We start from the raw sequence: 27008 nt of genomic DNA, 5'->3' as shown, positions 1-27008 counted from the left end.
CCTTAAAGTCAGCAGAGCATATAAGCTTTTTACTTAATTTAAACTGCTTTCATATTTTGACAATTTAATAAATTGTTTTATTAGTTTTATTATTGCTATGTGTATGTATTTTACTTTACTTACAGCAACTACATATACCAGAATACTAGACATATACCTTTAAAAATACCTGATCCTGGTTTCATTCGGGTTTTTGAGTTTTATTATTGTTAAACATATTAAAGCAAGTTTGAATATGAGATTGCTTGCGTTTAATTGACATTCACAGTAATTGTAACTAACGGAATACCGTGTTTGGTATATGTTTGGTTCTTTTTGCGTTATGCTGGACAGTTTTCGCAATCTTATACATTAAACCAAGTTATTACGCAAAAGTATCAATGGCGTATTTTTGTGCTGTTTTATACACAATAAAGAGCTTGATGTGCGCGCTTAACAGATAAAATCGATAAATAACTTTGCAGAAGAACCTTTTAAATTTTGTAATCAACGAAACAGATTTCGGCACATTTTGTCCTAATTACATGTCTTTGCGTGATCAACGTGTTACAACGTGACAATACTTCGAACCAAGGCTTCGATAGGGCATGATCGTGTCAGATTTTAATTGACGTTGTCCAATGTCCCTTTGGCGGTCGACACGTTTTTGTCATAAAGTGTAAACTGTGCCAATTAAACGATACACTCGGCCATTTCTGCATTAAGACCAATGTTAAAACGAAAACCAAGGCTCGACAATGCTTGAGAGCAAACTCAAGTAGGCGGCGCATACAGCCAGCACATTTATCAGTTCCCTGGCACAACAACAGCATATTTTTAAACACTATCAGACGCTTTGGGCGTTTATGGCATATCGGCAATTGATTTCAAGGTGTATACGAAATCTTGTGTACGTTTGCGTGTGCGTACCTGCTCGTTGTCGTTGAGTACCACGGTGTTGGCTTTTTCGACCCACGCAAAAACCATGACCTTACAGAGCGCCCGTCGAATGGGCTCGGTCATGTTAGAGAACGCCCGCAGGCTCTTCGTGAATTCCAGCAGGATTTCTGGAAAACGGTAAGTGTTTAGTGGTCTTGAAACGTGCAACGTGGGTTAACAGTTGCCGTAAATAAAGATGTCGTTCCCATTGCTACAAGAACCGCGAAATTTCAAGGTAGTGTCCTATCTTATAAGTGCTTTAGTTTTGAACACCGAGCACATTAATCTAATCAGTTGGCAAATTGAAACATTTATTTTGGTCTTACCTCGTTTTTTATGTTATTAACAAGTACGTATGGAAAGTCAAAGGTGGGAATATATTTTGAAAGGGATTCATACATTTTAAACTCGAAAGCAAGAGTTTAAACTGTTTTGTGGTCTCGTTTTTGTTCTGACTCCAAAAACAATACTTATAGACGAAGGTTTAACTATAACACAAAAACACATTTTAATAATTAGTGTTTATTAGTTTAGGCCTAATAACCTTGGGGAGGGGGGATTATCTTTAAAAGTTTATATTATTTTACTTGTATGTTTGAGCATGGCAATAACGTCATTGATATCAGATCGCGACTATTATCGTCTAAAACTTTGGGTATGGGAATCGGTATCTTAGTACCTAAGTCGTCGCCATTTCGATCAGCAATGTCCTTCTTCACGACTTCGATGACGAGATCCTTGATGACAATGGAGGAGGTCGAGTGAAGTGAGATCGAGTCATCCTCGTCGAGGTCGGGTTCCTCCAAATAATCTTCGCCGTCATCCTGCATCGAAAGAAAAAAATCGAGGGTTATTCTACGAATTGGCTACTGTTTTGACTAAACCAGTTGTTCTCAACCGCCCTGTTGTGCCATTTCAAATGCTCAAGGGTGTCCACTGCCTATGGCATAGGTTTTTGAGAATTTTTAAGAATCTGATTTTTGCTCAATTGGTAAGCTTCTTGGTACAACTATTTGTGTACGATTAGAGACCATTATATCAAATGACATTTTCCTACATGTTTTAAGTTGATTGTATTGTTCTAGTCCCATTTATAGTTACATTTCAGTAAAATACTCAACAAAAAATTCCAGTCGGGGACAAAAAATTCCAGTCCGGCCAAGGCATTATTTTTTGTATTACTGTATCAAAATTGTATAAATGTAACACTTCGGTCTGTCAGGAACTCACGATGTCTTTGGATTGAAAACTTGACTGCGAGATGTCGTCTCTCATTGTCACTTGACCGTTTCCCTTGTGTACGCTGCCTTGTCGAGAATGGTGGAGTGGTGAACCTTGTATCGACTAAGGTAAAATAGAAATATTAGGAGAAGATAACCAAAAGATTACGAGTATTTACAAAGCCTCTCAACCTAACTCCCATTCCCAACCATACATATGATATATTAGAAACTATAAAATGTAAACATTCTGACGATAACGAAAGTTTATTGTGACATGGAAGTAAAATTTAGTTTAATATCTCTATAAATTCAAAAAAAATGTTTCGTTTAACGCGAAACGAGGTTTGGTGGATCTAAAAATGAACTTGAAAATCTTCGCAAAAGGTCGCAGTTTAATATCAATGAGGAGTGGTCATGCCAACACACCACGGTTTGTTGAACGACATTTAATAGGTCATAGTGAACTCCGTGCAAAAGCCTCATTTAAATCATTTCGGTGACATTACATAAAAAATGAGGTTTCCAGTTCCTGAATATCATTCCTGAATACTTCCTTGAATATCAAATTAATTGTGTTTAAACCTGGCAGATGACTAATTTAAAGTAACAACCGGCAATTTAACTAGCCAAAGGCCCTATAGTTGTCTTAAAACGTCGATTTTTGCTTACGCCTGAAGAGGTGGATTCGACTTCCACGACGCTGTCCAGGGTGCTTGAAGCCGAATTTGCGCTGCTGTTGCGGAAAGCGTGAGGTCGCGTGCTTAAGTTGGCGCTGTGCAGGGTCATGTCCGGGTAGTCAATCTGGGCGTCAAAGCAAATATACATAGATATGGAGTATAAAGCGGCCGTGGCCTTTGTGAGTACGGGAATAGAACAATAGAGCATGTGTACAAAGCGACTGGTGCTATGGAGTGATATGGTGCAACTCACGTAGCAAAGCCGTTGTGTGCCCTATGTACTTTGGTGAGCAAACATTTTGAATAACTTAACGTTTTTAAAAGCCATCACCCACCTATGACCTATTTTAGGGTGCATGAAATGTTGCCCTGGACCCTTGTGCTATATTAGCAGGAACATAACAAGTAGTGATTTTTTTACTAAGTTTAAGGTTTATATAAAGAACATTTTAATTGCGTAAATCGTAAACTAATAACTTCAAAATTATAAATAATCACAACTCTTTGAAAAAAATCTACTTTTGATGTATTGCCACGTTGATTTGTCACAAACATAGCAAAGCATAGACAGCTACAGAGAAGATATTTTTTTTCCGAAATCTGGTTATCTGGTGTTCGAAAGCTTCAGTTACGCAGTGCGTTTATCCTAAGACAGGCAATGCCGGGCCAACAACACTTAAATAGACGAAAACTTTAACACGAGACGAGATACCGCCACCACAATCGCTGACACTTTACCGGGCGATATTGACTTCCACGGACGCAGTTAATGGCAGGCAAGGAGCCGGCTTAGCGATTTATCAGATAAACCAAACAACGCTGGCGCGTAAGGGCCCTGCGGCCATTTACAGGCGAAGTATCTCGTCGCAAAATGGGCCGTGGGGAGGCGAGATGGACATGAGAAAAGGGCAATCCAATTCCTCGAAACGATACATTTTTGTGAATGGCAAGCCGAGTTAAGTCGGCCTGCTTATGCCGTTTGCCTGGCGTGCGCAAACTGTACAGCACACAGCGCCACAAACGCCCATGGGAGCAATTTTAAGCCATTTTCGTAAAACTCATGTTGAGCTTTGATGTAAAAGCGTATTGTGGCTATATTTGTACGCCGTTAAGCACACAAAACTATGAACGCCGGGCCCAATTTGACTTGCCATATATGTCAGTGCTATCAATATATATTACTGTATCTTTATAGCAACTGATTAGAAACAAATTCACACAAAACTTGACCACTTACTGCAATCATTTCCGAAGGTTCCAGCACGAGGCATTGACAACCTCTTCGTTTCGTGCCAGGTATTTGTTTACCAAAGCTGTAAAACAAAAAAGTGCGTTTAAGGTCAATGCCGGGAATTCTTGAACGGTGAAACGCAATGCGCGGACCGGATACAATACAACGTGTAAAAACAATCTGCTAAGAACTGTTTGCTGTTTTTATATATTCACACGCAATTCGTTTTACAGAGCCTGCATCAACAAAATAAGATTGCAGATGATTTCATCAGCATTTTGTCAAGGTACCCTACAACTTGTATCTTTATGGTAGCATATCCTGTAAAGCTGACTAATTCATACCTCGTCACTAGTAAGATATCTTTTTAACGTTTACGCAAATATTAGTGTACTATGAATTGTTTCTAAACTGGCGCTAATAACATAAAATAGGACACGTTTCCAGCTGGTTATTTCACTAATATTTTTTTGGTTGTAGCGCTTATAGCGACAGAACAAAATTCAATTAATTAGATAGAGATACATTAATGATTAACATTTCAACTACTTTAAATTATTCTCTCTATTTCTCTAGGGCCAAGGGAAAACGTTCTCATTATAACTCAATTTAAAATCATTACACAAGGTTCAGATTGGTAGTGATTACAACGCGTGAATAAGTTATCGTGTAGCTTCGCTTTCTAGGGTAAACACTTCCAAAGAGTTTACAAACAAGCTTACTACTTTCTCTTTCCTTGCTGAATGAACAGTGATAACAAAACTACAACTCGCATCCCTCATTTTTAAACCAGGCTCAACAACAGCAAAAACCTCAAAGTGCTTACAGCAGGTTTCAAACCGCCATTCGAGCTACAACATCACATTAGCGTTAATGGCTCCTATCGTTCGACTCCGCAACAAATTCCTTGATCAACTTTCTGACTTGCGAGACCACGACGGGCGTTTTGCACCATATCGTGTCTGACTTTTTTCAAGACGATGCACCGCCCACGCTAAAAGCGTGCTGGAATATTACAAACTACTCTTATAAAATGACGATGGGCCGCTGACAAACTGGCGCGAGCCTGAATCACCATGAGGTGTTATAAACAGGCAGAAAAATTAGCGTTCAAAGGCACTTACATTCATACACACGTTTGGCATATAAGGAAGGTCAAAACGCGTTCTGTAAACAAGTTACTTTTAAAGACCAAGCGGTACAAACAATCCATTTGCAATGAAGTTATCATAACCACCTTTAGCTCTTTCTTAAAGTCTACAAACCGTTGCGTCGGTCCATATATCCCCATCGCATGCAAAACACAAAAAAAACGTGCTCAAAGAAAAAAAGGCGCTTGCATAAACAATAGGCAGCCGGGCTCGTCTATCATATGGTTCCCCTTCTCGCGGTTTCTGCGCCTCGTCTGGCAATCGACGGAAAAATGCAATTTACGGTTTCCAAGGCAATTTGTCGTTTTTCGATTGGATTGCCAAAGTGGCGGTCGCGGTTGGCGCGAATGAGTAAACACATTTTTTTTCAACTTAGCTGCGAGCTTTGGCCTCTTGTGCTATTTGTAAATGCAAGCAAACCAGAAAAGTTGCACCACAGTATATTGACCTTAACCGCCAAGTACAAGCCCTTTTGAAGTGATTCGAACACAGGTCAAAAGGGTTGAAGCGACATTATTACAAAAAGCAGACATTTTAGTTGAACTTTTTTCTATATGGCATACAAAAGCAGATAGCTGTTATAAAATGGAGAAAGCTTATTACAACCATCACTAAACAAAAAATACAAAAGAAGTCAACAATAAACTTTAAAATTTCCATAATATCATCCGCAATGTTTTTTTTTACTTCAGGATTGAGTGGTAAACAACAAATAAGCGAGTTCAGAAAACGTCCACGCGGCTACGTACGAATAACAAAACTTCCTTTTGCTTTTCGCTTCCCATTTGCAAATCGCTACACGTGAGTCAAAAAGTAACCGAGTTCAGTTGAAGCTAGGCTTGTTTACATTTTCGGAGCGAACCCGAATGGCCAGGTTGCAGTCGACAAAACAATGCGACACGATACACAAATAAAAGTTGTCGCCTGGAACCATAAAACGTCCCGTGCCATATTGCACTACGGGCTTGGTCTTAACAAAAACAAGCAAAAACCTAAATTTACAGGAACGAGATAAAAAACGGCAATAAAATTCGTGTTTTGGTAGAGCGCAAGTATAAAAGCAACAAGGATGCACTTTACTTCCCATTTTATTGCCAGAAGATACGTCGACGCCCAGACAAAACATATACGCGCAATGGCCAAACGTGACCGTTTTGCGTGACTAAAAGGTGGATTTTTTTCGGAAGGCGAGCATTGGTTTGCAAATAAAGAAAACCGACGTTGAGCTAAGCTTGGAAAGCTCTGAACACCTTCGCTTTATTTACTGATTATGTCCCATTGGCCCTATTTTTAAACTTCATATTCGCTGAGTATCTTATCTAACTTAGTAAGCATTATCTTGCTAGATACGACAATACGGTCGACCACTGAGTTTTAAAAACCTTTTGGTGCTGGGCTTGCTAAAAATACACGCCCAACGGAGAAAGTACAACTTTTCTCAACCCGAGCGTCACTGACCAGCGTAAACATCGCACAGGGCTCGACTAACTGTGGAGCACCTTCCAAGTGGTGATGGTAAACATTCGGATCAAAGTTAAAGCACTTTCGCCTGGCGACCGGAGATCAGACGGAAGAAAATAAGGTTCAGAGACCTTCGCCGCTCGATCGTTCATGCGTGAAACGTCAGATCGTCCGAATGACGTCAGACTCTCCCTCGCCAGCCGTGACTAAAACGCGAGTCGGAAATCACCGGACAACTCACAGTAGCCTGCCTGCTGCCAGCAGTTACGCGATGGGTGTAAATTGCTGGCACCTCGGTTCAGTTGGAGTTCAAGGAAAGTACACAGGTGATCATACCGAAGGTAAGAGTTCAAACTGCACGTACGTACCGTACCACGTACACCTTTCCACGTGGCGGCTAAACTGGTAACGACTTTTGGTAGAACAATCCGCAAGCAGCAGTCTTTAAAATCAGCTTACTTCCCAAAGTCCACATAGTGAAGGAAAGACTATTCGCGCAAACCTTTACACCTTGTGGCTAAATTGTTAGCGTTTTCAATAACAAAAATCTGAAAGCAGCAGTTTTTCAATCAGCTGCTAAACTTCCCAAACCCCGCACGGTGAAGGAAAGACTATCCTTTCGCTATTTACAACCAGGACTTCTAATAAGCGCCCTGCAGTGGTATAACCTTACATATTGCCAGTCAACAGTACATCAGCTAACACTTTCAAAATACCTAATCTACTCAAAACCGAAAAGTGCGGTAGAACGTTAGCTTAACCGCAAACTAGCTGCACTAAACCCTGTCAAGCAGCGCAAAGCCGTCGTTTCTACGACCATTGTCGTGCAAAGCCAGCATTTACTAAACGCTGTGCGTCCTTTGTGCAGCTGCAAGCCAACACCGAAACGCTACTCTCGCGCCGCCGTTGCAACAATACAAGCTTTCGGCGACGCCACTTACTGCTTACCGGCAGCTCGACTGCGTGTTGCGAGCTCTTGGGCGGACAGCGGCGGATCGACTATTGTTACCCAGAGGCGATGACATACCGCCGCGCCAATGCGTTTAATTGCCGCAACGAGCGATCGCGATTTGGACGAAATTGCCTGGTGTCTTGAAACGCGCAAGCGAGTGTATTACGGCGGTCTATTTAAAGCGCTAAAAACAGCTCGTCTCTGTCGCATATCTCCCCGACTTTTCCAGCTCCAGGAGAAATAATTACATGGAATTAGGATTGTGAGCTAGTTGGAGCCAATTCTTAATGAGGAACCTCGAATAGGTTTACTATCGGTAGTCTTTAACTTTTCTATCACGACGAGAATTTCTTTCTGTAATCATTTTTCGGTCAAATTTGGCTTTAGAAATTCCTAAAATTCGACGATTTGTTCCACATCAAAGTTATTGCTTTTTTTAGGAAAAAATATAATGTTGAAAATAAACGAATCTTGTTGCACCAAAACACAGAGAAAGACATGACCATTTTGCCCAAGCATAACACTGACCGGACAGACTAGCGAGACTGCAGGACCAGTCTTCCCACAGATATCCAATTTCCGCTGCAACGAAAGTTATATTTATCTCTCCATGTTTACACTCGATTCGTCCGGCCTTTCTGCAGTATACCCGCCTGTTCCTTTTCCGCGTCGCGGGTTTCTCTTCCAAACAGCAACAGAAAAACGCATCGGGTCCGTCAGGTTTTACTGATTTAAGGCGCCCACCTCTACATAAATAATAATACAAGGTCGCCGTGGGAACTTCAAAAAGGAGCAATGACATTCTTTGAGCTGCTGAAAATCTAAACGATGTAAGAAACTTCGAAAAAAAAAAAAGTTTTACAAAAAAGAACTAGCTCATCTTGGTCCAATCCAGGGATTTCAGCTTTGGCGTTAGACGCGCTTTTGCGAATATCAATAATAGAACGCGTAGGCTTTACCTCTCGCAGCAGTCTATTCGCAGAGGTGACCAACCCTTTTACCTTTGGCGAGGGCAGACGGGGCTAAAGCTGTAACTATGGCTTTTGATTTACTGCTTTCACGAATATCCGCTAGTACCATTGCCGGAGTGCTACAGACACGGAAGGGATTAGACAGTTGGACGCTGTACCCTTGTCTAGCTCTAACTGCCGTTCATTGTTTTGCACTGCGGTGAGCAACGCTTGTACGCAATTAAGATTGGCACCACAACGACAATCAGCGGTTGTTTCTTCGAGAAAAGCTGGCTTCACAAGCGAGCTGATGGACTCAACTTGCCAAAATAGCCATGTAACAATTAAAAAAAATAGAGCACTGTTCAAGTTGTCATGAGCCAGTGGTAAACTCTCTGTAGAAGTGTTACACTTGGTGGCATTTAAACCGCCAAAATAAGTCATTTCGGTCTGATATAATTCGTTAAAATTCCGTTAAGATTACCGACAAAACTTAAACGATGACACGATATACTAACTTCTTTGGAAGCACGTAAAGCCTGGGACGGTCATATTGAAAGTTAGTCCCGATATTTAAACTCTTACGACAAAGCAAACAATTCCTACACATTCTTAGTCGACCGGGTAAGGAACAGTTGCTTTCACTGCAATCCCGGGATCACTAAAAGAGGCAGTAGTAATGGCAATGACGACGCCTGGCATGATTAACATCCAGCAACGGAAGCGAGATTTCGAGATTGGAGCAAAGTTCGATCAAGATAGGCCGATCCGAGTGTACAACTATATCATAGACTGACGAACGTGCGGGCGTGTCGTCGATAAGACGAGGCAATACAATTTCGCAGTGCTTTCGACTGTAGCCGTCATTAAGGATCAGTGTGTCAAACAAATCCGCATCCTTGAGTCGATAAGGTGTCACGTTTATTTGACAACAGAGCATCGGGCATTTGCCTGCTGACGGGGTAAATCATTTCCACGAACTAAAGCCACTCCGCGGCGCGTACACAAACGGCAGGCCTTTCGCTGGCATTGCGACAATAAACACAATTTTCTCCGGCTATTCCGCGAAACAGCTAGGTAACTGAAACGTAAAACCTTGCAGCTCAATAAACAATGTCTGTTCAAAAACGTACACATAAAACGTCAGGCATACAGCCCACAAGAGCTTTCACTTAGTAAAGTAAACGCGATTATACGACTAAAAGTTAATATAGGCAACAAAATATCAACAGAACAGGCTGTTTAGCGCTACTAGATAGCTATATCGCATTATACTGTCAAATGCGCCCAAGTGCAAAGAAAATCCGCAAAACAGCATTACACGTCAACTGGTACCTTGCCTCGACAGGGCTATGCACCAGCAGTGCTCTCATTTTTCAACTGATCGGCGTTAGAAGGCTCAAGGCTTGTCGATCAAGCCAAACTCGACGCTCTGCCAGCACACCGTAACGACTTAACCGCTTAAACCTTTGCGTTCGGCTGCTGAAACACAAGGCTCTGTCGTTTTTCCTCGAGCCACCGAAGACGGCCTATCTTTCCGGCAAGTTAAGCAGACGAGAGCGATGACACCCACACGCAGGTATGTTGACATTCCAACGGCAAGGAAGCACACTGTTGGCATCCTAACGCAGGACGGCAAGAATGCCAAGGCGCGGACAGGCCACTGCAAACGCACACCGATTGGCGAATACACGCCTTCCCGGCCGATCGCGCGTTTCAACTTTCGTTGTGTAGGTGAGATTGGTAAAAGGAGAGGTTAGAAACTAAATGACATAAAGAACGCTTGTTATTGAAAAGTAAGGTACGACAAACCTACTCAATGGTGGCCCACAAGGGTTATTGTTACAAACAACATTATATTTAGGCAAATTATTTTTTGAACAACTTCCTGACACGAGCAAAATTTCTGACACATAAAAGATTGTTTTCCTCTTTAGCAGGTTTTTAAACGTAGTATAGATGAAGCAAATAGCTCATACGAAATTTGAAAGGATTACTAGCAACAAAACACATAGAGTTAAGTGGTCCGTGACATTTTCGACAAACCTTTTAGGCAATTTGCCACACAAAGGTCGTAAAGCCGCAATTTTCTTTTAGCGTTAAAAGTGTTACACTATACACCAGAAACCGGGAAAGAAACAACGAAAAGACCCGATTTGAGTTTAGGGTTAAAACACAGCCGACGGATATGCCTGAGTACGAGTGAGCTTAACGCTGGTGGCAGCAAAACGCAGTTACGGTTCCACGCCCGAGGGAATGGTTGGACTGCCGCTGAATGGGGCGCACTCTAGGCGCGACGTTCCGCTCGGGCGCACACGGCTACGGTGCCAGCATCGCCTGTTGTTTTCTTTCTGGTCGAACGCCAAAGGAAGCTCTGTATTTTATTGCCGCTGCTATCTCTAGGGGACGAAAGCCATAAAACCTGCGAGTCAGATGAAAAATTTCGTAACGAACATTATTAACTCGATTATCGTTTAGCGAAGGAAACTTTAATAGATTAAACAAACTAAGACGAAACTATCACCTAATTTAAAAGTTATTTCAAATTTAGGTAAGATTGCATTTAACCGAATTTTATCTCCTTTAGGGCAATATGTCGGGAGTGGAAGAAATAACCGGGAGGCTAAAATGTGCCGAGTAAGGATTGCATAAACCCGGCCAAGGGTAAGCTTTTCGGGGGAAGCGGCCTATCACGATTTGGGAGATGATCCTTAACCGCGGGGGTCTGCAGGTATGTCTGAGCGATCAACCGACGCTGAGGATCAGAGTTTAAGTATGGGCGGACCGCTGAACCATACGTATTTTGACCTTTCGCTGTTCCGCTTACACAAAAAAAAACACGTTTAGGCTTGCAACAAACCTAACATCTTCATTTATTATTATTATCATTTAATAAATGCAAAGTACTACTGCCAAGTATAATATAAATAAAAACAGCCCTTCTGGAAATTATATTTTTCTATAACGTTTTGACGTCCTACTATTAAATATTTGCCTTAATGTATGTTCATCGTGGAATGTACTGCATTCGTTCCATGCCATTCACCTCAAAGAAAACGACCTGTATATGACGTCAAATGTTGAAAGTACAAATATATTTTGGCAGAAGTCATGTTTTGTTTAATAGGTATTTACTCTCTATTCCTGCCTATTAAACTCAGAAGTAGATACCATGTCCATTCTTTCGAAACAACTACCTAGGCTCAAAGACAATAAGAGAAACAATCCTAACCTAACATTAATAACCGAAATCCGCTTTTGGTAATTAACTATAAAAAAACACCAGCAGCAGTTTCGTCTGAACACTCAAACATGACTTACAGAACTGACTGGATGATACATTCAAGTTACTTTCCTTCTTCGGTTTCTAAACTGGCCGACTTAAATCACGATTCGCAATTGTGCAGCTTTCGCAGTGACGTCACGTATATATATAAACGATAGAACTTTTTTCTAGAAAATGAAACATTTTAATTGTACTTGGCTTTACACAATGTACAAGAAAGAGCGAGAATTATTTCGACTTCTATATTGATGCACCAAGACAAAACTTTCGATGAAACAAGGCCTACAATCCCTACAATACATAAACACTACACAGAGTATACGAGCGCCCCAGCTGTGTCGGCAAATACGCGAACCAAATTCGCGCGGGCGACTGGCAACACGAATCACCAGATTAGAAACTAAATACACCGCGAAACTAGACTGGGAATGGAGGGCTTCTTCTAGGCTAGGCGAACACAATATCACAAAAGGTCCACAACTGGCTGCAGCCTGCACATATCTCTACCTTCTCTAAGCCTCACGTGGCTCTACGTACGCACAAAGCGGCTTCGAGCTTCCGACTTATCGTAGGCGTTTGCCAAATGAAAAGAGAAGTCAACAACGAGGCATTGCGACGCGCAACGGAATAGCGCAAATTCCTGTCCTTGCATCACGGTGCAGATAAACAACGCGTGGTGCAGAGTGGCAGTTGGTCATAATGACGGCATCTAAGCTTCAGTAAGAAATTCAGCCTACGTTTAACCATCAAGAGTTGAAAAAAAGTGTGGAGGGTTGGTGTTCCTGGTAACATGAAATCACTCGACTGCTATCGTTTACAATTAATGACAGCAAAGCTCCCTGCAAGTAAAGCAGGGACTCTGCCAGTCACAGTAGTTCGGCATTTTCAACTCCCCTTTAAAACATTACGTAATAAATATCACTTTGCAAACTACGACCATTGACGTGAAGCCAGAAATCATACCAAACACAAACATATTTCTAAATTAGCTCATCATTTCTCCACTCTTCCTTATTAAACACAGAAAAAATACCGCCACTAAGCACAAAAAGCCTAAAACAGCTGTAAGACGTTGCATTGTGTTGCCACACCCTCTAACAAAATTTCGTGGCGTGACACAAATCCTAGCGACTTCTGGTCTATCTTTAGTAGGACTGCGGGTCCAAGATGAATCGTAGGAAGTTAACGGCGTCGCACGTTGCTACTCTAAGTTGTCCTTGCCAGTAGACGCAAGCTAATATAGCTGCATGGCGAAGGGGAAATGAAAATACGGGTCACAATGAAACCGAATTCTTCCCAAAGAACAATAAGCAGTGCTGGGGAAAATAACGTATGAACCGAACGAGAATAGAGTCTCGCAGCGTGGCTTGCTTAGGCGCAGAAAATGTACCACACGTTGCAAATTTCGGAGTTGGGCAGTCGCCTAAACGGGAGAGGACGCGAAACAGAACAATGGCGCGTCGGCATGCAAAACCGAAAGCGTTTTTTTATAGCAAAGGCGGTAATGGCACTATTCGACATAATACGCAATACATCCTGAAATAGAACAACAATGACGCGCGAAATTTTGTCAAGGAGAGAATATGTTTCGAACGCGTGCAGCAAAGATTTTCTGTTCTACACGGGATTGAAAAACAATACACATTGAACTGTAATCAAATGTAGTTGTTATTTAAAGCAACAGCCGATTAATGGGGATGTGATTCCAAAATACCAATTGAGTTGGACCAATTTTGAATTTTAAAAAGGTTACAACCGGAAAGTCCAGGACAACTTGTCTGCGATAGGCAGGGTAGCACAAAATCGAAATAAAGTAGGCAGTTTGGGCAATAGCTAAGATTAAATAGTAAACCTCCGATCTAACACTTACTCACAAACAGTAAATGCAGCAACGTTTGTATACAAAACATTGCAAAGTACGAATGAGGAAGGTGGGCAGCTGGGGGTTGCTGACATTAGCCAACCTCTTTTTAAGCTAAACAAATAACGCTTACTGACAAACCATACAGTAATATCATCAAGTTGGGTTTATATTTTTGTTGTGCTGGGCAGGTCTAGATTTCTAAGTGCACTGTTTAGTCATCCATGCTTTACTACTACAGTTGCACTGGTTCCAATTTTATTCAAGTGTTTATGACATTACCCTTTCCTTAACCCCCCACTCCCAGCCCAAACCCCAACACATGGGGCATGCCTGTCGTACTTAGTTAAGTGCAATGAAATTACGCTGAGAAATATCGCTATAGCACGAAAACGAACATGTAAATTAGTATCCGTAAATGAGTATCACAACATACAGCAATGTACGTGTCGGATTGGTGTCGACCAACATTTCAACAACAACACTATAGGTCGACACACAATAAAACTGCACAACAACTGGACCGCATTGACATTAGCAACGCATATGTATATGAACTCAGCCCTTTAGAGCTCGGTAAACAACGCGATTACGTAATTTTAATGACATTTACTAAACTTAACTGAACGAAACAGAAATTGCTTAATCCTGATCTATAATATTTCCTTTCTTTTTCAAACAACATAATATACACTCTGAAATTACACCGCACAACAAACCTGCTGTAAAATCTTTAAAAAGCAAGCCTGAGAAACCGCTCTGTGCTGAAACCTTGTGGGTGACAAACCATCGAAAAACAACATATATACCGCGCATTGCCACCTTTTCAAGTAACCTGCGACCTGACATGTCTTCCCAGCCGAGTCAGGCACACAACTGCAATATGCCGCGACCAACAACGACGAACAATCGCGATCGGCGTTTGATCTGAGCGCGACACAAGGCCATCGTCAAACCGCAGAGGTTGGCTGGCTCGAAGAGGCTTTGAAAAGCGCACACCGGGCCATCGGTGCCACACTGCACTTATAAGGCTGGGCCAGGGAGTAAAATACATGCTGTGTGAGTCCGGACGACACTCTTTGCCTTAAGCGACCTAGGCAGCTTGCTTTCTTTTTCGCTCTCACCCTGCGACACGAAGAGCGTTTGAACTGCTTCGCATTGAATTTTACTGCGCTTCGAAATGGCGCCCAACGTTGAACGGAGACAGATAGCGGTCAATGTAACAAATTGTCGCTCGATGACAGGAAACTTATAGTGGCCAAAGGTCGTTTTTTTGAAATGGGAGTATGATTTTAATGTGGCATTTGTTCCATCTATTCAAAAATCAGGATTTTAAGGGTTGAAAAAAAAAGGTCAGAAGTCTTACTTCTGAATAGTTTAGGTGGGATTTGGTCTTATTCAGTTCAATTAAAAACACAACAAGACGATTTAGGTTATCGTCAATGCATAATGAAAGAATTAATAACACAAACTCTGGGGCGCCTATTTATACTGACGTCTCAGATTTTTTTACCGCGTGTAATGTTTTCCTAACCTAGCAGCAAGTATCGCCAAAGCCTAGCATCTGACTGTAGCAACTGCCAATTTGAGGGGGCTCTGCGTACCAACGATTCTGTCTGCGACGTGAAAGAAAATCCACTTAGTAAGCCCAGTCCGGTGCGTTTTTGAGACGGGTACGCAGTTACAGCGCCAAGATTATTTTGGCGCATTACCAACTACAAATATATAAATTCATAAATCCATTCAAGGAATAGATTCAGGAATTTACCGCATTTTTTGCAATTTCGGCACCACCTCTAAATTTTTCTTAGTTTTATATCATATTTGACAGATTTTTACTCAAATATATCTACGAAAAAAAAGCATCAATCAAATTGCAACTGGGCATTAACTTCACATTCACATGCTTTACGAAATAAAAGAAAATGCAGTGATTGTTGTTTGTCGCGCCTTAACTAGTTGATTAGTGTCATCAACGTAAACTATAAACAGACACGTCAACTATTTACCCACAGTGTACATTTAGACGTACAAGCACCTCCACTTTCTTAACTTCACGTGAATTCTTCAAACTATAGATTTGGAGTTTAGCTTTTTGTGCACTTAGACGTCTTTCGCGAGTAGGTAGCTACATTTTCTTAGATCCAAACTAGCGGTTAACTTGCACTTTCTCACTATGTTAAGAGTACGGTAAGGGTCTTAGCACGAAACTATTTTACCTATTTTGGCCTCCAACCCCCATTCGCGATATAACGTGATACATACGCGGGTAGCGCGCTTCTAAGCTTCACTTTCGCCAGATAGCAAAGAAGACACGCACAGACGAGCCTACGCCAAATGCTCGCGTCGTTCAATTCCTCCAAACCCAAAGGAAACCGTGAACTTGTTTTCGCTGGGTCGGCGGGCCAGTTACCTGCTGCTACGACGGCGACGATATGAGTAAGAGTCCGTCTTAAGTAGCGCCGTTTCGCGGTCAAGGAATCGGCCTGTCGGTTGGCTAAACCTGTGGCTGGTAAACAAGCAGTGCCCTGCTACTGCCTTCGAAGGATGACTAAACATAGATGGCTTTGGCACCGCTGATGGGGAATATAGATAGAAAAAGGTTGTCGGAGAACATCGATCAAGATGGTTTTAACAGAAGACTGGTTTCTAAAATTATGCAGAAGGATATTACGCGATCTTAATGTCGCCTCTGTGACAAGGTATTTTTAACCACAGTACGCATCTGATTTATGCAAAAATTAAGTCTTGAAAATGAAACGACCGAGTCGCCAAACTGTTTCCTTAATAACACAACAATGTGTGCTTTACAAGAATCAGTGGCAATTTTAAAACCAGGGTAGCAAAAATCAGTAACTAGAAGGCGTCAGTGGCGTATCCATTTCATTGGGTCGCTGTTAAAAATTTGAAGGGGTTTGGGTTTGGGCCTTACAGTTGTACACAACCAACCAATCGTATCGGGAAATAAGGGCATTACAGGTAATGTTGGAGCGCTGACATTTCGGAGCTGGTCTTATTAAGGTTTCTCCCAACGTGTGGTGACCGTAAAAGGCAACTACGATCCATAAGAAACAAAACGGATAAGGTTATCGGAATCGGCAGGCGAATTACAACAAATGATTGGGCATCGCATTCTGAACTTGACAAAATGCTTAAAAAAAAAAAAAAAAAAAAAAACTGGAGAAACAAATCCTATAATTCTTTAAATCTTTTAAGGTAGCACTTCTTTGTAACAAAAGTCAATCCTGTTTAAGGTTGACAGTAAACATATTTATTAATAACACTTTAACGTGGCCGTTTTACACCGCGTTGTGTATTAAACGAATAACGTGACACATAAGGTTTAAAATAGACCATATCGCATAATTTCGACGACGTAAAAGTCCTTGTCGTCACAGGTTTCCGGTAATGTATCATGGAGAAACGTTACGAATACATTTTGAACGTCCAAAGGTCAGCGTTTTTCGGGACATGCGCTGGTTTAGGGTTATCATTGCGTTATCTTAACAGTGCCCACTATTTTTCTTTCTTCAAAAATATAGATGGATTTACTGTTAAAAAAACTGTTAAAATGCTCGAGATAATGTAATCCCTCGTTTGTAGCCACAAAAGAGATCACAAAAGAGCTTACGTAGATTCCTGGCCTCGTGACCCTGAACGGATATGCAACCTACTGTACATCTTCGTCATTGTTGCATATGCTAGAACTCGGGCTGGTGGCAAACTCTTTGACCGTAATGGAAATTTGGTTGCAGTACAGGAAGAGCACCCCTAAAATAACCTCGCTGTCATTGTGGTTATATATAGAAACCTGGGTAATCGCCGCGCCACCACTGCTCTTCGCCCACCGTAAATCAAACTTTTTGATAGTTTGACGAGAGCTGCGTTTACGATTTGATTCATTGTAGATATCAGTACAAAAAATGGTCGCGAAAATCCATCCACTTAATGAAACTTTACAAAAATGGTTATTTACTTTTTGTAAATAAAGCAGCACAGACAATTTCAGCACTGCGACATCGTGAATTATTGAGTAGCAAACTCTGTACAACAATGCGGACGTCCAGTACACGTTTTATACTACAAATCTCACATCAGCGTAACGTCGCCTCAATATCGAATGTATTATTTCCGTCGATTTAGAGGAGGTTATATAAACCCAGCTGAACCCGTATAAAAGCTGTGTTCGCACAGGAAAGGCAGTGTAGGAGTCAAAGCGTGTAAACGGAAGTCCCTGTGCGTATTCGGCCAATATAGACGCAAGTTGCAAGCATAAAAAAAACTAAACCGCATTACTCGGAACACGCCTAGCACGCTGACGGGTTGGAACGCGCAGTGTGCCCAGTGCAGAACATACTACGCCTGTACGTTACAACAGGGGAAATTGGCCGGTGACAGGGGGATTTTTCATTTGCCATTCGATAATGGCTCGCTGCAACCTTTATAGTGCGGTGAGGTTAGGTTGGTGAAAAGGTGAATTTTCACATAAATCATTAGCCAGTGAGTCATTATGTATTCATTCCAAAAACGGCATTTACATTTTTTCCGAGAACAGCTATCTTTCAAAAATGTGTTTTGAGTACAATTCATAACAAGCATTTGTTAAAATTATTACAGCTCTTTTCCATATGGAAATTGAAAGACGCGATTTTAAAGACATAAGTGTTGCCAGTTTTTTCAGGGCAATTTACGTCAGTCAATCATCTGTAAGCAAAAACAAATTAGCCGACAAAAAATTCCACACTGGGCTATTTCTTTGAGAAAAACAACAACGAAAAAAGTTAACTTCCAATTCGAAAGTAATGGTGGTTATCCGGATTGTATACGCGAAAAAACCCAAGCATATTTCTCCGTGGATAATTGCTTGGACAATTAAGTTTAATAGGAGGTTACGGCAAAAGGAAGGAAGACCAGTACAATCGCGTCACGCGCGCAACAAAAGGGCGCCATGTCCTCCAAATAAGACCCGTGGTTGGTTTTAACGCGGCTTTTAAGCTGCTCATTCATTTACACAGCAGCAAAAGAAAGCTCCATTGTTTTCCGAAACGGGAAAAACGGTCGAATTTACGAGAAGGGCCGACGCAAATATATTCTTTCCATTGAAGAGCTTCGGCAGAAAGACTGAGTAACATTCTACAAGGACGATTCGAAAGTAGCTATGAAATAACAGCGCCTTATCCAAATCGACAGTCACAAAAAATCACTCACATTTTTATGGCAGTCAGTATGGCCAATAGAACAATGAACGCGCACCTATAGCGCACTCTAGCGACCACACCTAAACCGTTACAAGACAACAACTGCAACGTTTTGTGCCAAATAAAGCGCCATTCAGGTTGCCATGTATTACTTGATCAAACGCGAAATTGATGTATTATATAGTTATGCAATGCATACAGCCTTACTAATGGCTGATTAGTATGTAATTGTTGTTTTAAAACGTTTTTATTAGAGCGTAGCACGTTGGGCATCCGAATCGGCAAACAACTGTTTCGTTTCGCCTAGTCCGTTAATACATTCACCCATCAACGCATCCAGCATTGGTTTCTTGGCAAGCAACGGGATCAGTGTACACGAGCGCACAAAAGCACTTCAGTCGTGACAAGACTTAAACCAACATATGCGGGGCATGCGACACAGCGTGCTGGACATTCTACTTGGGACGGGTGCTGGTCGCCCGTTGATGTATTCCGATATGGCGTACGTGTACGTTAAGCAAACAGCGAGAATGTTTCTCATGACATTATCAAGGATTAGCAAGAAGGACCAGTCTAACTTTGTGGATGCCGACTGCGTGGTCAATATAAAAAAATCGCCCCATTGCTTTGAAAGTTTCGAAGAAAACCTTGTTGACACAATAAAACAGGTGTCTCGAACAAATACACAATACGCTTCCAACTTTTCAATTTGATATTTCCCCTTTACGAAAATCAAAAAAGCGTTCAAGCTTTTTAGGTTATTTTGTACAAACAAGAATTATACAATTTGAGGAACCTGCGAGCTGCGGTACAGACAACAGATAATTCTTATTTAAACTTTAATTTAACCCAGTAAAAACTTAGCATTGAAAAGGCAATTCGCATTTCTTAGGCAATTCAAAATGTTTTGGGGTTATGGTTAAAAAACAGTCCGGGGTTTGGGCACTTTTTGCAGCCAGTCTAGGCATGTTCAAATAAAAAGAGAAATAACTGGAGCAGAGCCATGCAATTCGTTTGACAGATGTCATTTCGATTTCTTAAAGCAGCCGATCAAGCGACGTCCGTGGGTGATCCGAAAACGTGTATTTATGACGCACCAAATTGGTCGGGTGCGTCGAGACGCTTCCAGGAACTGCCAGCTCTGGGGCGCAGTGGCCGGCCGCTCGGCGCTGCTGTACTTAGAAGTCAGATGTAATCAATAATGTATATCGAAAGAGAGAACGTACTAGCTCGTTGAATTCAACAGTTGGCTGATTTTACCTGGCCGCTTAAAAAATCGGCCGGCTCCATATTTTTTAGCCAACTTTGCTATAAGTTTCAAGGTGACACAAAAACAATGGTGGCCATAAGAATCAGCCGCTTTTTGTGGCCAACGCTGCCGCGTGATTAAATAAGAAACCGGGGATTCATGCATTTTACATGGCGCTTTTGGAAGGCACACACTTTATGCTGCAGCACTACAGGCTGGCTTTAAGATATCTTTAAAATCATGTCATTCCCAATGCAGACAAAGTTTAGGTTTGGGAATATCGCCCTGGGATTACCGACGTTTGACAGCCCAATGGATTAAAAGCGGTGTGATCTGCCACAATGTCCAATCTACACAAACGGCAACGCTTTATTACAGAGAACAAAAACTTAACATTACATAGGTAAAATTTTAACAATTAAAGTCCACGCGATTAAATATTATTTACCCTTTTTCAGGTTAAAAAGTAAGTTAAAAAAACGCAGCGTACGTAAAAAATATTACTTTTGCGTCTAATAACTTGGCCTGCGAACAATTTCTTCGCAAAAAGTCGTAGTCACCTGATGGATTGGAGAATCGACTTTGTTTAACAGAGTTTCGCGGAAACGCGACTAAAAGTTGAGTAAAGGCATATATTAAAACCGTACGCACATGACGACGTTTACGCTGTAATTGGACGCAGCAGCAGTAACTCTCAGTTCTGCACGAGACGCTCCCTGAAGGAAGGAGCTTTTGAAACGCGGCCCGCAGAGCTTTGGCGTCGGGTTACGACGCTGCTCAATTGTGGACGATCGTTCCATTTAGGAAAGACGATTTCTGCCAGTTAAATTTTTCCTAACAAATTTGAAGGCTTTGTTTAGCCATGAATAGAACGTACTGCGAACACGACCCAAACATTATTGCTTGAACATGATCACAAAAGCATTAATAACTGGCAATTTGTCTAAAAGCAATACACAACAATCATCGTCAGTACACTAGGTTATTGAAAAGAAAGGTTGCAGCGTTTGGTATTAGGCGACGTATCACGAGAAGCTGCAATGGAAAGAATTGTTCACATTGTTAACGCCATACACATACACACTAGAAGCGAAATGTAATGACGATGCGTTAGGCCGCCGGTTAAGAGTAAACAGGCGTGCCCGGCATTTCGAGGGTCCATTCAGGTGGGTTAGGAATAGATATGGCCAGTTCTCATGGACACTTAAAGCGTAAGGATCCCTTTTCTTAAGATATTCTTTGTGACATTTGCACCCTCTGGCTAGTTTACGCGGCCTGGCAGTTATTAAGGAGCCGGCTGCTTATAAAGTAGACATATGTAAACTAGCCGGCCAGGGCGGTAATCTGTGGAAGGGCGAGACAGCAGCGTTTTTTTTAATGCGCGACTGACCGAAAAGAGTCAAGATGGCGACAAAGCCTTGAAAGCACGTGAGCGGAGGTAAAAATCCAAACAAAAGACGCCTATGCAAACACGCACACACTTGTGTACGTTTGCCGGTGGAGCCAGTGATAATGGCCAATGAGCAGAATGAAGCACAGCACACCGTTTGGCATTAGGTATTTGTTGCGCGTTTGGGGGGTTTAGTAATACATAAATTACTTCGGATTGTTGACATCCGTGTTTTAAACTGGAATATTTTTCTCTTAATTTTTATCGAACGCTTAGTTGGTGGAATACGATAACATTGAGTAGTACAGAAAGTTTTCGTTCTACAAAGCTGTTGAAACCAACGATGAAAAAAGAGTGACACCAATGCAAATACTCTTCCCAACAGGGCCTTAACTAGTTTTGCAAAAGCATGTAAATATATCGGAAAAAACAAAAAACAAATGTTGTACAAAGAGGATTTAATATATATATGTGTGTAAAACTGTGTATATATACATACATAATTACAAAGACCAGTGCCGCCTAGAAGAATCCAATTAAACGTGGCCTAAGTCGTCTTTAGGTAGCACGAGAAATCACTTCTTTGAAGTCGATTGGAAAATACAGTAGAAGAGCACGTCGCAAAATACGCCCTTCCATGCCACAGATTAAGATTGGAAAGCGGCCTTTTCAAGCCTACACCATAGGTCACATGTCACTGCTGGGCTATCAGGCGACTCGTCTTATCTGTATCGCTGAGCGGCTAAGGCCGTGCCAATGCTCTGGGCCAGAGTTCGTCTCATCAATGAGTAACGCCAGCTGCGGATGTTAGGCTTGCGCCAGGGCTGATAACACGTCTAGCGTCCGCTCAAATGTACACAAAGCCCTTTGCCGCAAACTAGAGAAAGATCGCCTTGGCGCGGCGTGGAATCGGATTTGGGGCCTTGGTGATTTGAAGTGAGTATTGTTTGAGGGTCGAACAGTTGCGAACACGTTGGCTGCTATTGTTAAAGCATTGTTGCAATGGCTGACGGTCCTAAATAATACGTGTGGGTGACACCCACTTTTTATTAGTTTGCCCATATTGACCAAGCTCCATTATTTTCCCACAAAAATGGCTTTGTAGTCACACGACAAAAGTTGACTTAAGGGTATTAGATCAGAAAGAATGCCGCTTATTAGCACCTACTGAGGCAATGCTAATATATCCACGTTTTTAACGCTTGGAAACAACATCTAAAAAACGGAAACCATAAATTATTAACTAAATGGAATTGATATCGGAATTATAACGAGAGTTTCGCTTTGGGTATGATTCGAACTTGGTTATTCCAGTTCCAATAGAATTTTGAAAAAGCTTTGCCGCGATTTTTTTGTGTGTTTGCATTGCTTTCCATTTTGCACTTACCAAGACGAGATGATACGCCCACTCCCATATAATCACGTATAAATTTACAACGTAACGCGACAAAACGGGGCAGAAAATTCACGAGTTGCCCGACACAGAAATCTGCCACACGAAGTCGTGACGCCGAGTTGGAAGAATCGCACGAAAAGTACTTCGTCAAATAGCGAATGTCGTGCGCAATGGGAAAACGTATAGTGAGAGAATGGCGAGGGACCGGGCCGCCAAAATAGCCACATAAGGACACACAGGACTAGGGTCGGCTGCGCATGTGTGGTGGACGTAATGAAAGCTGAGAATATGTGAACGGTTCAGCTGACAGGCACGTCGTCGCCTGTCAAAAGATTTGGAGCGGGAGGGCGTGAGACGATTAGGAACAAACCGATCGGCAAACGCGTCATAACGCATTAGCAAATTGGGGGAAGGCAAAAGCAATTTTTCGCGAAGTTGGCCCGACGTCAACGACCGATCATTAGCAAATTATCGATTGGCGCCGGTCGCTGCTAAGAAGGGAATACGTGCACGAGGATATTGTGGCGGCCTTGCTTTGTGGGTTTTATATTGCATCGGACCTCGAACGCTGGTTAATTTGCTTTTAAATACAGTTGCAGCAGCGGCTTTTGTTTCTTCGGTCGCTCGAACAGAGGACGCCGCTCTATTCTGGCAATTGCGACGACAAACGTGTGCATTACTGGCGGGGGGACGTGCGTTGCTGGGAGCTGATGCAAAGGAGTGCACTGACGATGTGAGTGTAAATGACACAAAGCAAACACGAAAAAAATGCAAAGTCACCCGATATACCTGTTAAATTTCGCAAACGACGCCGCACACCGGTCGCCTCACCGATGTCAAATGTTTTCGTGTCCACACATCGAGTATACTTGTGCTTTGTATGGGTTACAGCGAAAAAAACTAAGCGCATATTCGCAAGATAACCTCCGGGCAAATTACGTTTCTTTAAACTTGAAGTTTAAACCACCAAAAAGAAAATCGAGGCGGTTTGATAAGTGCCATTCGGGGAAGAGTTCGAAGAATTTTCCCGTGCGATCATCCTTCCGACAAAACGCTTGATTTGCCCGAACTCCGTTCGAAACAACAACATTTGATCGGCGCCTAACTAGAATCAGGCTTCCTTGTTCGCTGTACCAACGCGAGCTTGACTCATAACATACACATCGGTGCAATCAGCAAAGAAAGACGCAAAAAGCGCCCTAGGTAAGTAACAACACATGGTTGCCAGCGATATACCTTAGATTAGCGTTTTCAACTCAAAATGAAAATTCCAGGCCATTTTGCCAACTGAAATCCGCCGTTTTTTGACAAAAATAATTCTGTTTGAAACAGTTATTTGCCCGTGTTGACAATTATATGCAAATAACCCTAAATTATATGGGAATTTAAAAAAAGGTTAATTGCGTTGGAAAAACGCAAACAATATAATGCACTTTTTTTCTGTGCATAGGCCAATCTTACTCACAAGCAGGCGCAGTGACGGATTTGCGTGGTTAGGCAGTTTGGGATCCGGTTTGTTCTGCGGCCACTGCGTCATAACACTAGTCACCACACACTTATCACTTTGGCCAGTAGCCCCTGCGGGCCTCTCAAGGCCCATTGAGCTACATCCACTCCAGTCAAAGCTATATACTACAACCGCTGCTCTGTTAATTGCCATAATTTTGACCTCAGATCGTAAGTACCAATCATTATTGGGAAGGTTCAGGGTTTTCAGCCTGTCAATGTTCGCGCGTTATTGCTGTCAATTAAACGTATTGACGGTTTAATAGGCGACAAAACGGACGACTCTTTATGGCCGAATTCCTTATAGCAAGACATCTTAAAACGATTTAAGAAAACAATTAAGGTACCGGATCTTAAGACTGTTTACAAAAACAGGTATAAAACATAATCATTATTTAAAACTTTAGAGAAATAAATATTTCGCCTTATAAATAGGCATCATCAGTTTCTGTGTTAAAAGCAAGCATGTATAAAATGCCAATAATAGAAGTAAAAAGTAAACTATAAAATTTATAAATTATATTCTGTTAAATTTTAAGAACTGATTTCAAGTTTTATACCTGTTTTTACAAACATTCTTAAGATTATCTGATACGAAAGCAAGAATCTTTCTTTTACATTTTATTGTCGGTGGGAGATTCCTTACTTACTAAAGTGTTTCAACAATTTAGGCACAGTAGAATTTTTTATGTCGCTAGGCAAATAAGAAATCTGTGCTGTATATATTAGACAGGGTACTTTATGAATGGTCACTGTAGTTTGCTTTAAAACTGTAAGGCCTGTTCAGAACACTTTTGTTTGATTTGGTATTCTTCACTTCACTGTTAAAAGCCTTACTGATTGGGGGACTGCAACTGCAACACACATGCTTTATAGAGCACTAAACTGCAGCCCACAACAGCAGCTACTTAAGCTTCTGTGTCAACATACACTAAACAAATGCTTGTCACTTACCATGCATAGGGCAGGAACATGGATCCTTGAATAAATACAGATCCACACATGAGTATGTACCAACATCGGCAAGGGTCGTCTTTCCTGTGACATTTTCATACTCAAAATTAGAATTTTGTCTAAGAAATTTTTCTCCGGGGTTTTAACATTACACAACAATGTGAAGATTGCTCAGTAATATACAAATCAACTTTAGCTCCTTAGTACGGTTAATTACAAAATGGATAAATGCAACGATATTTGAATACCCAGAACCAATCAAAAAACAAATTGTTTAACAACAGTAGATTAGTTTATCTTTGCTTGCTGTAAAACAAAAAAAAAAAACTTTTTAAGTAATGCTAACCTAAAAAGTATTTCATTGGCGTTGTGCATTTCGTATCTTGCCAAAGAACAAAGCGAGCGAATGCTCTTCTCTCTCATGCTGGATAGCGATTCCAATCGACATAGTGAGGAATATATTATGTTCAGCTCCTGAAAATATCAGAATGTCAAGGTAAACTAGAAAAAATGGTAATTAAGGAAAACATATTTTACAATAAACTATTTGGTGGACTTTTTTAAGAGTAGCTGGCTTATATAAGTATGATAATGTTGATATCATAAACTGTTTGTAATGTTCTCTAAATTCAATAGAAGATGTAAATATCAAGCTATTCTGGATAAAAGATGAAAAAAAAAAATTAAAAATAAAATCAACAAAATTAACTTGAAGAGTTAACTTAAGAAAAACAAACAGAATTTTAAACAGTTCGATTCCCCGGTAAAAATTGGCATCAGTATAGTATGTACTCTAATTTGTCTAAAATTCCTACACGATAATAAACGCTGCATTACTGTTAACAATTTAAAAAAAAAATTTAGACATCAAGCAAACAAAAAACTAACCCTATCCGAGCGCTTTTCCCCAGGTGTTCGGAGAGCAAAGAGCAGCTCTTTATCCAAGCTCACAAGAGACATTTCAGAACTGAAATATTTCCCAGGTATTTGTCTTGCGATTCCTACTGGACAACCATTTCATCATCCTGGTACGGCTTGCCTTAAGCATGTGCACATCATTTTTGTTGCGAAACCAGTTGCAGTTAAGTTTTATTTTAGTTCCTATTTACAGTAAGCTTGGGTCAGGCTGCAAATCTAAAACATAAATGTTTTTTAAATATATGTTTAAAAACTTGCTGTTACCGACATTGATAATTTCAATATCAAAAATTCATCTGTGTGTGTTTGTAAATATGTACGACCTAAATTATGCAGCAGTTGATTACACTGGTTACTTTAAACAACAGTTTAAAACCAAGATAATATTAGTCCATTGTAAATATCAATATAGCTATCCATCTACATGGCCACTATGCAATAATAAATGCCTTTCCAATACAGTATTGTGTAAAAACAAGGGCACACCAACTTGAAACAAGGGTACACCTTGACAAGCGAGCCAAACTCAACATTTGAAATGAAAGGTTAACTGAGTCATAGCCATAATTACTTTAGAATTATATATGATAAAGTCTGCACCAAATGCCAAGTAGATGGCTTGGGGCAATTTTTGCAGAGTGTTTGTATGCTGTCCAAGAAAAAATTGCACAACACACAACAGAATTG

At 41.2% G+C, this 27008-nt stretch overlaps 1 protein-coding gene across 1 annotated transcript in view; it reads right to left on the bottom strand.

Annotated features, from left to right (window-relative positions):
• LOC146138309 (rap guanine nucleotide exchange factor 6-like) overlaps window positions 1-26531 on the bottom strand; it is a 56562-nt gene extending 30031 nt beyond the window's left edge. The window contains exons 1-8 of the mRNA XM_083394828.1: window positions 26292-26531; window positions 25750-25877; window positions 25404-25487; window positions 4056-4131; window positions 2811-2942; window positions 2149-2262; window positions 1598-1742; window positions 910-1046 (exon numbers count right to left, since the gene is read on the bottom strand). Coding sequence (XP_083250954.1) covers window positions 910-1046; window positions 1598-1742; window positions 2149-2262; window positions 2811-2942; window positions 4056-4131; window positions 25404-25487; window positions 25750-25877; window positions 26292-26363 — 888 coding nt within the window. The 5' untranslated portion in view covers window positions 26364-26531. The remainder of the gene's footprint in view (window positions 1-909; window positions 1047-1597; window positions 1743-2148; window positions 2263-2810; window positions 2943-4055; window positions 4132-25403; window positions 25488-25749; window positions 25878-26291) is intronic.
• Between the last annotated feature and the right edge of the window lie 477 nt (window positions 26532-27008).

This window comes from Ascidiella aspersa, chromosome 7 (assembly GCF_963924565.1).
Source record: "Ascidiella aspersa chromosome 7, kaAscAspe10.2, whole genome shotgun sequence".
In the NCBI taxonomy this organism is placed as follows: domain Eukaryota; kingdom Metazoa; phylum Chordata; class Ascidiacea; order Phlebobranchia; family Ascidiidae; genus Ascidiella; species Ascidiella aspersa.
Note: the sequence above shows the minus strand (reverse complement) of the source record. Positions and strands in the feature narration are given on the sequence as shown.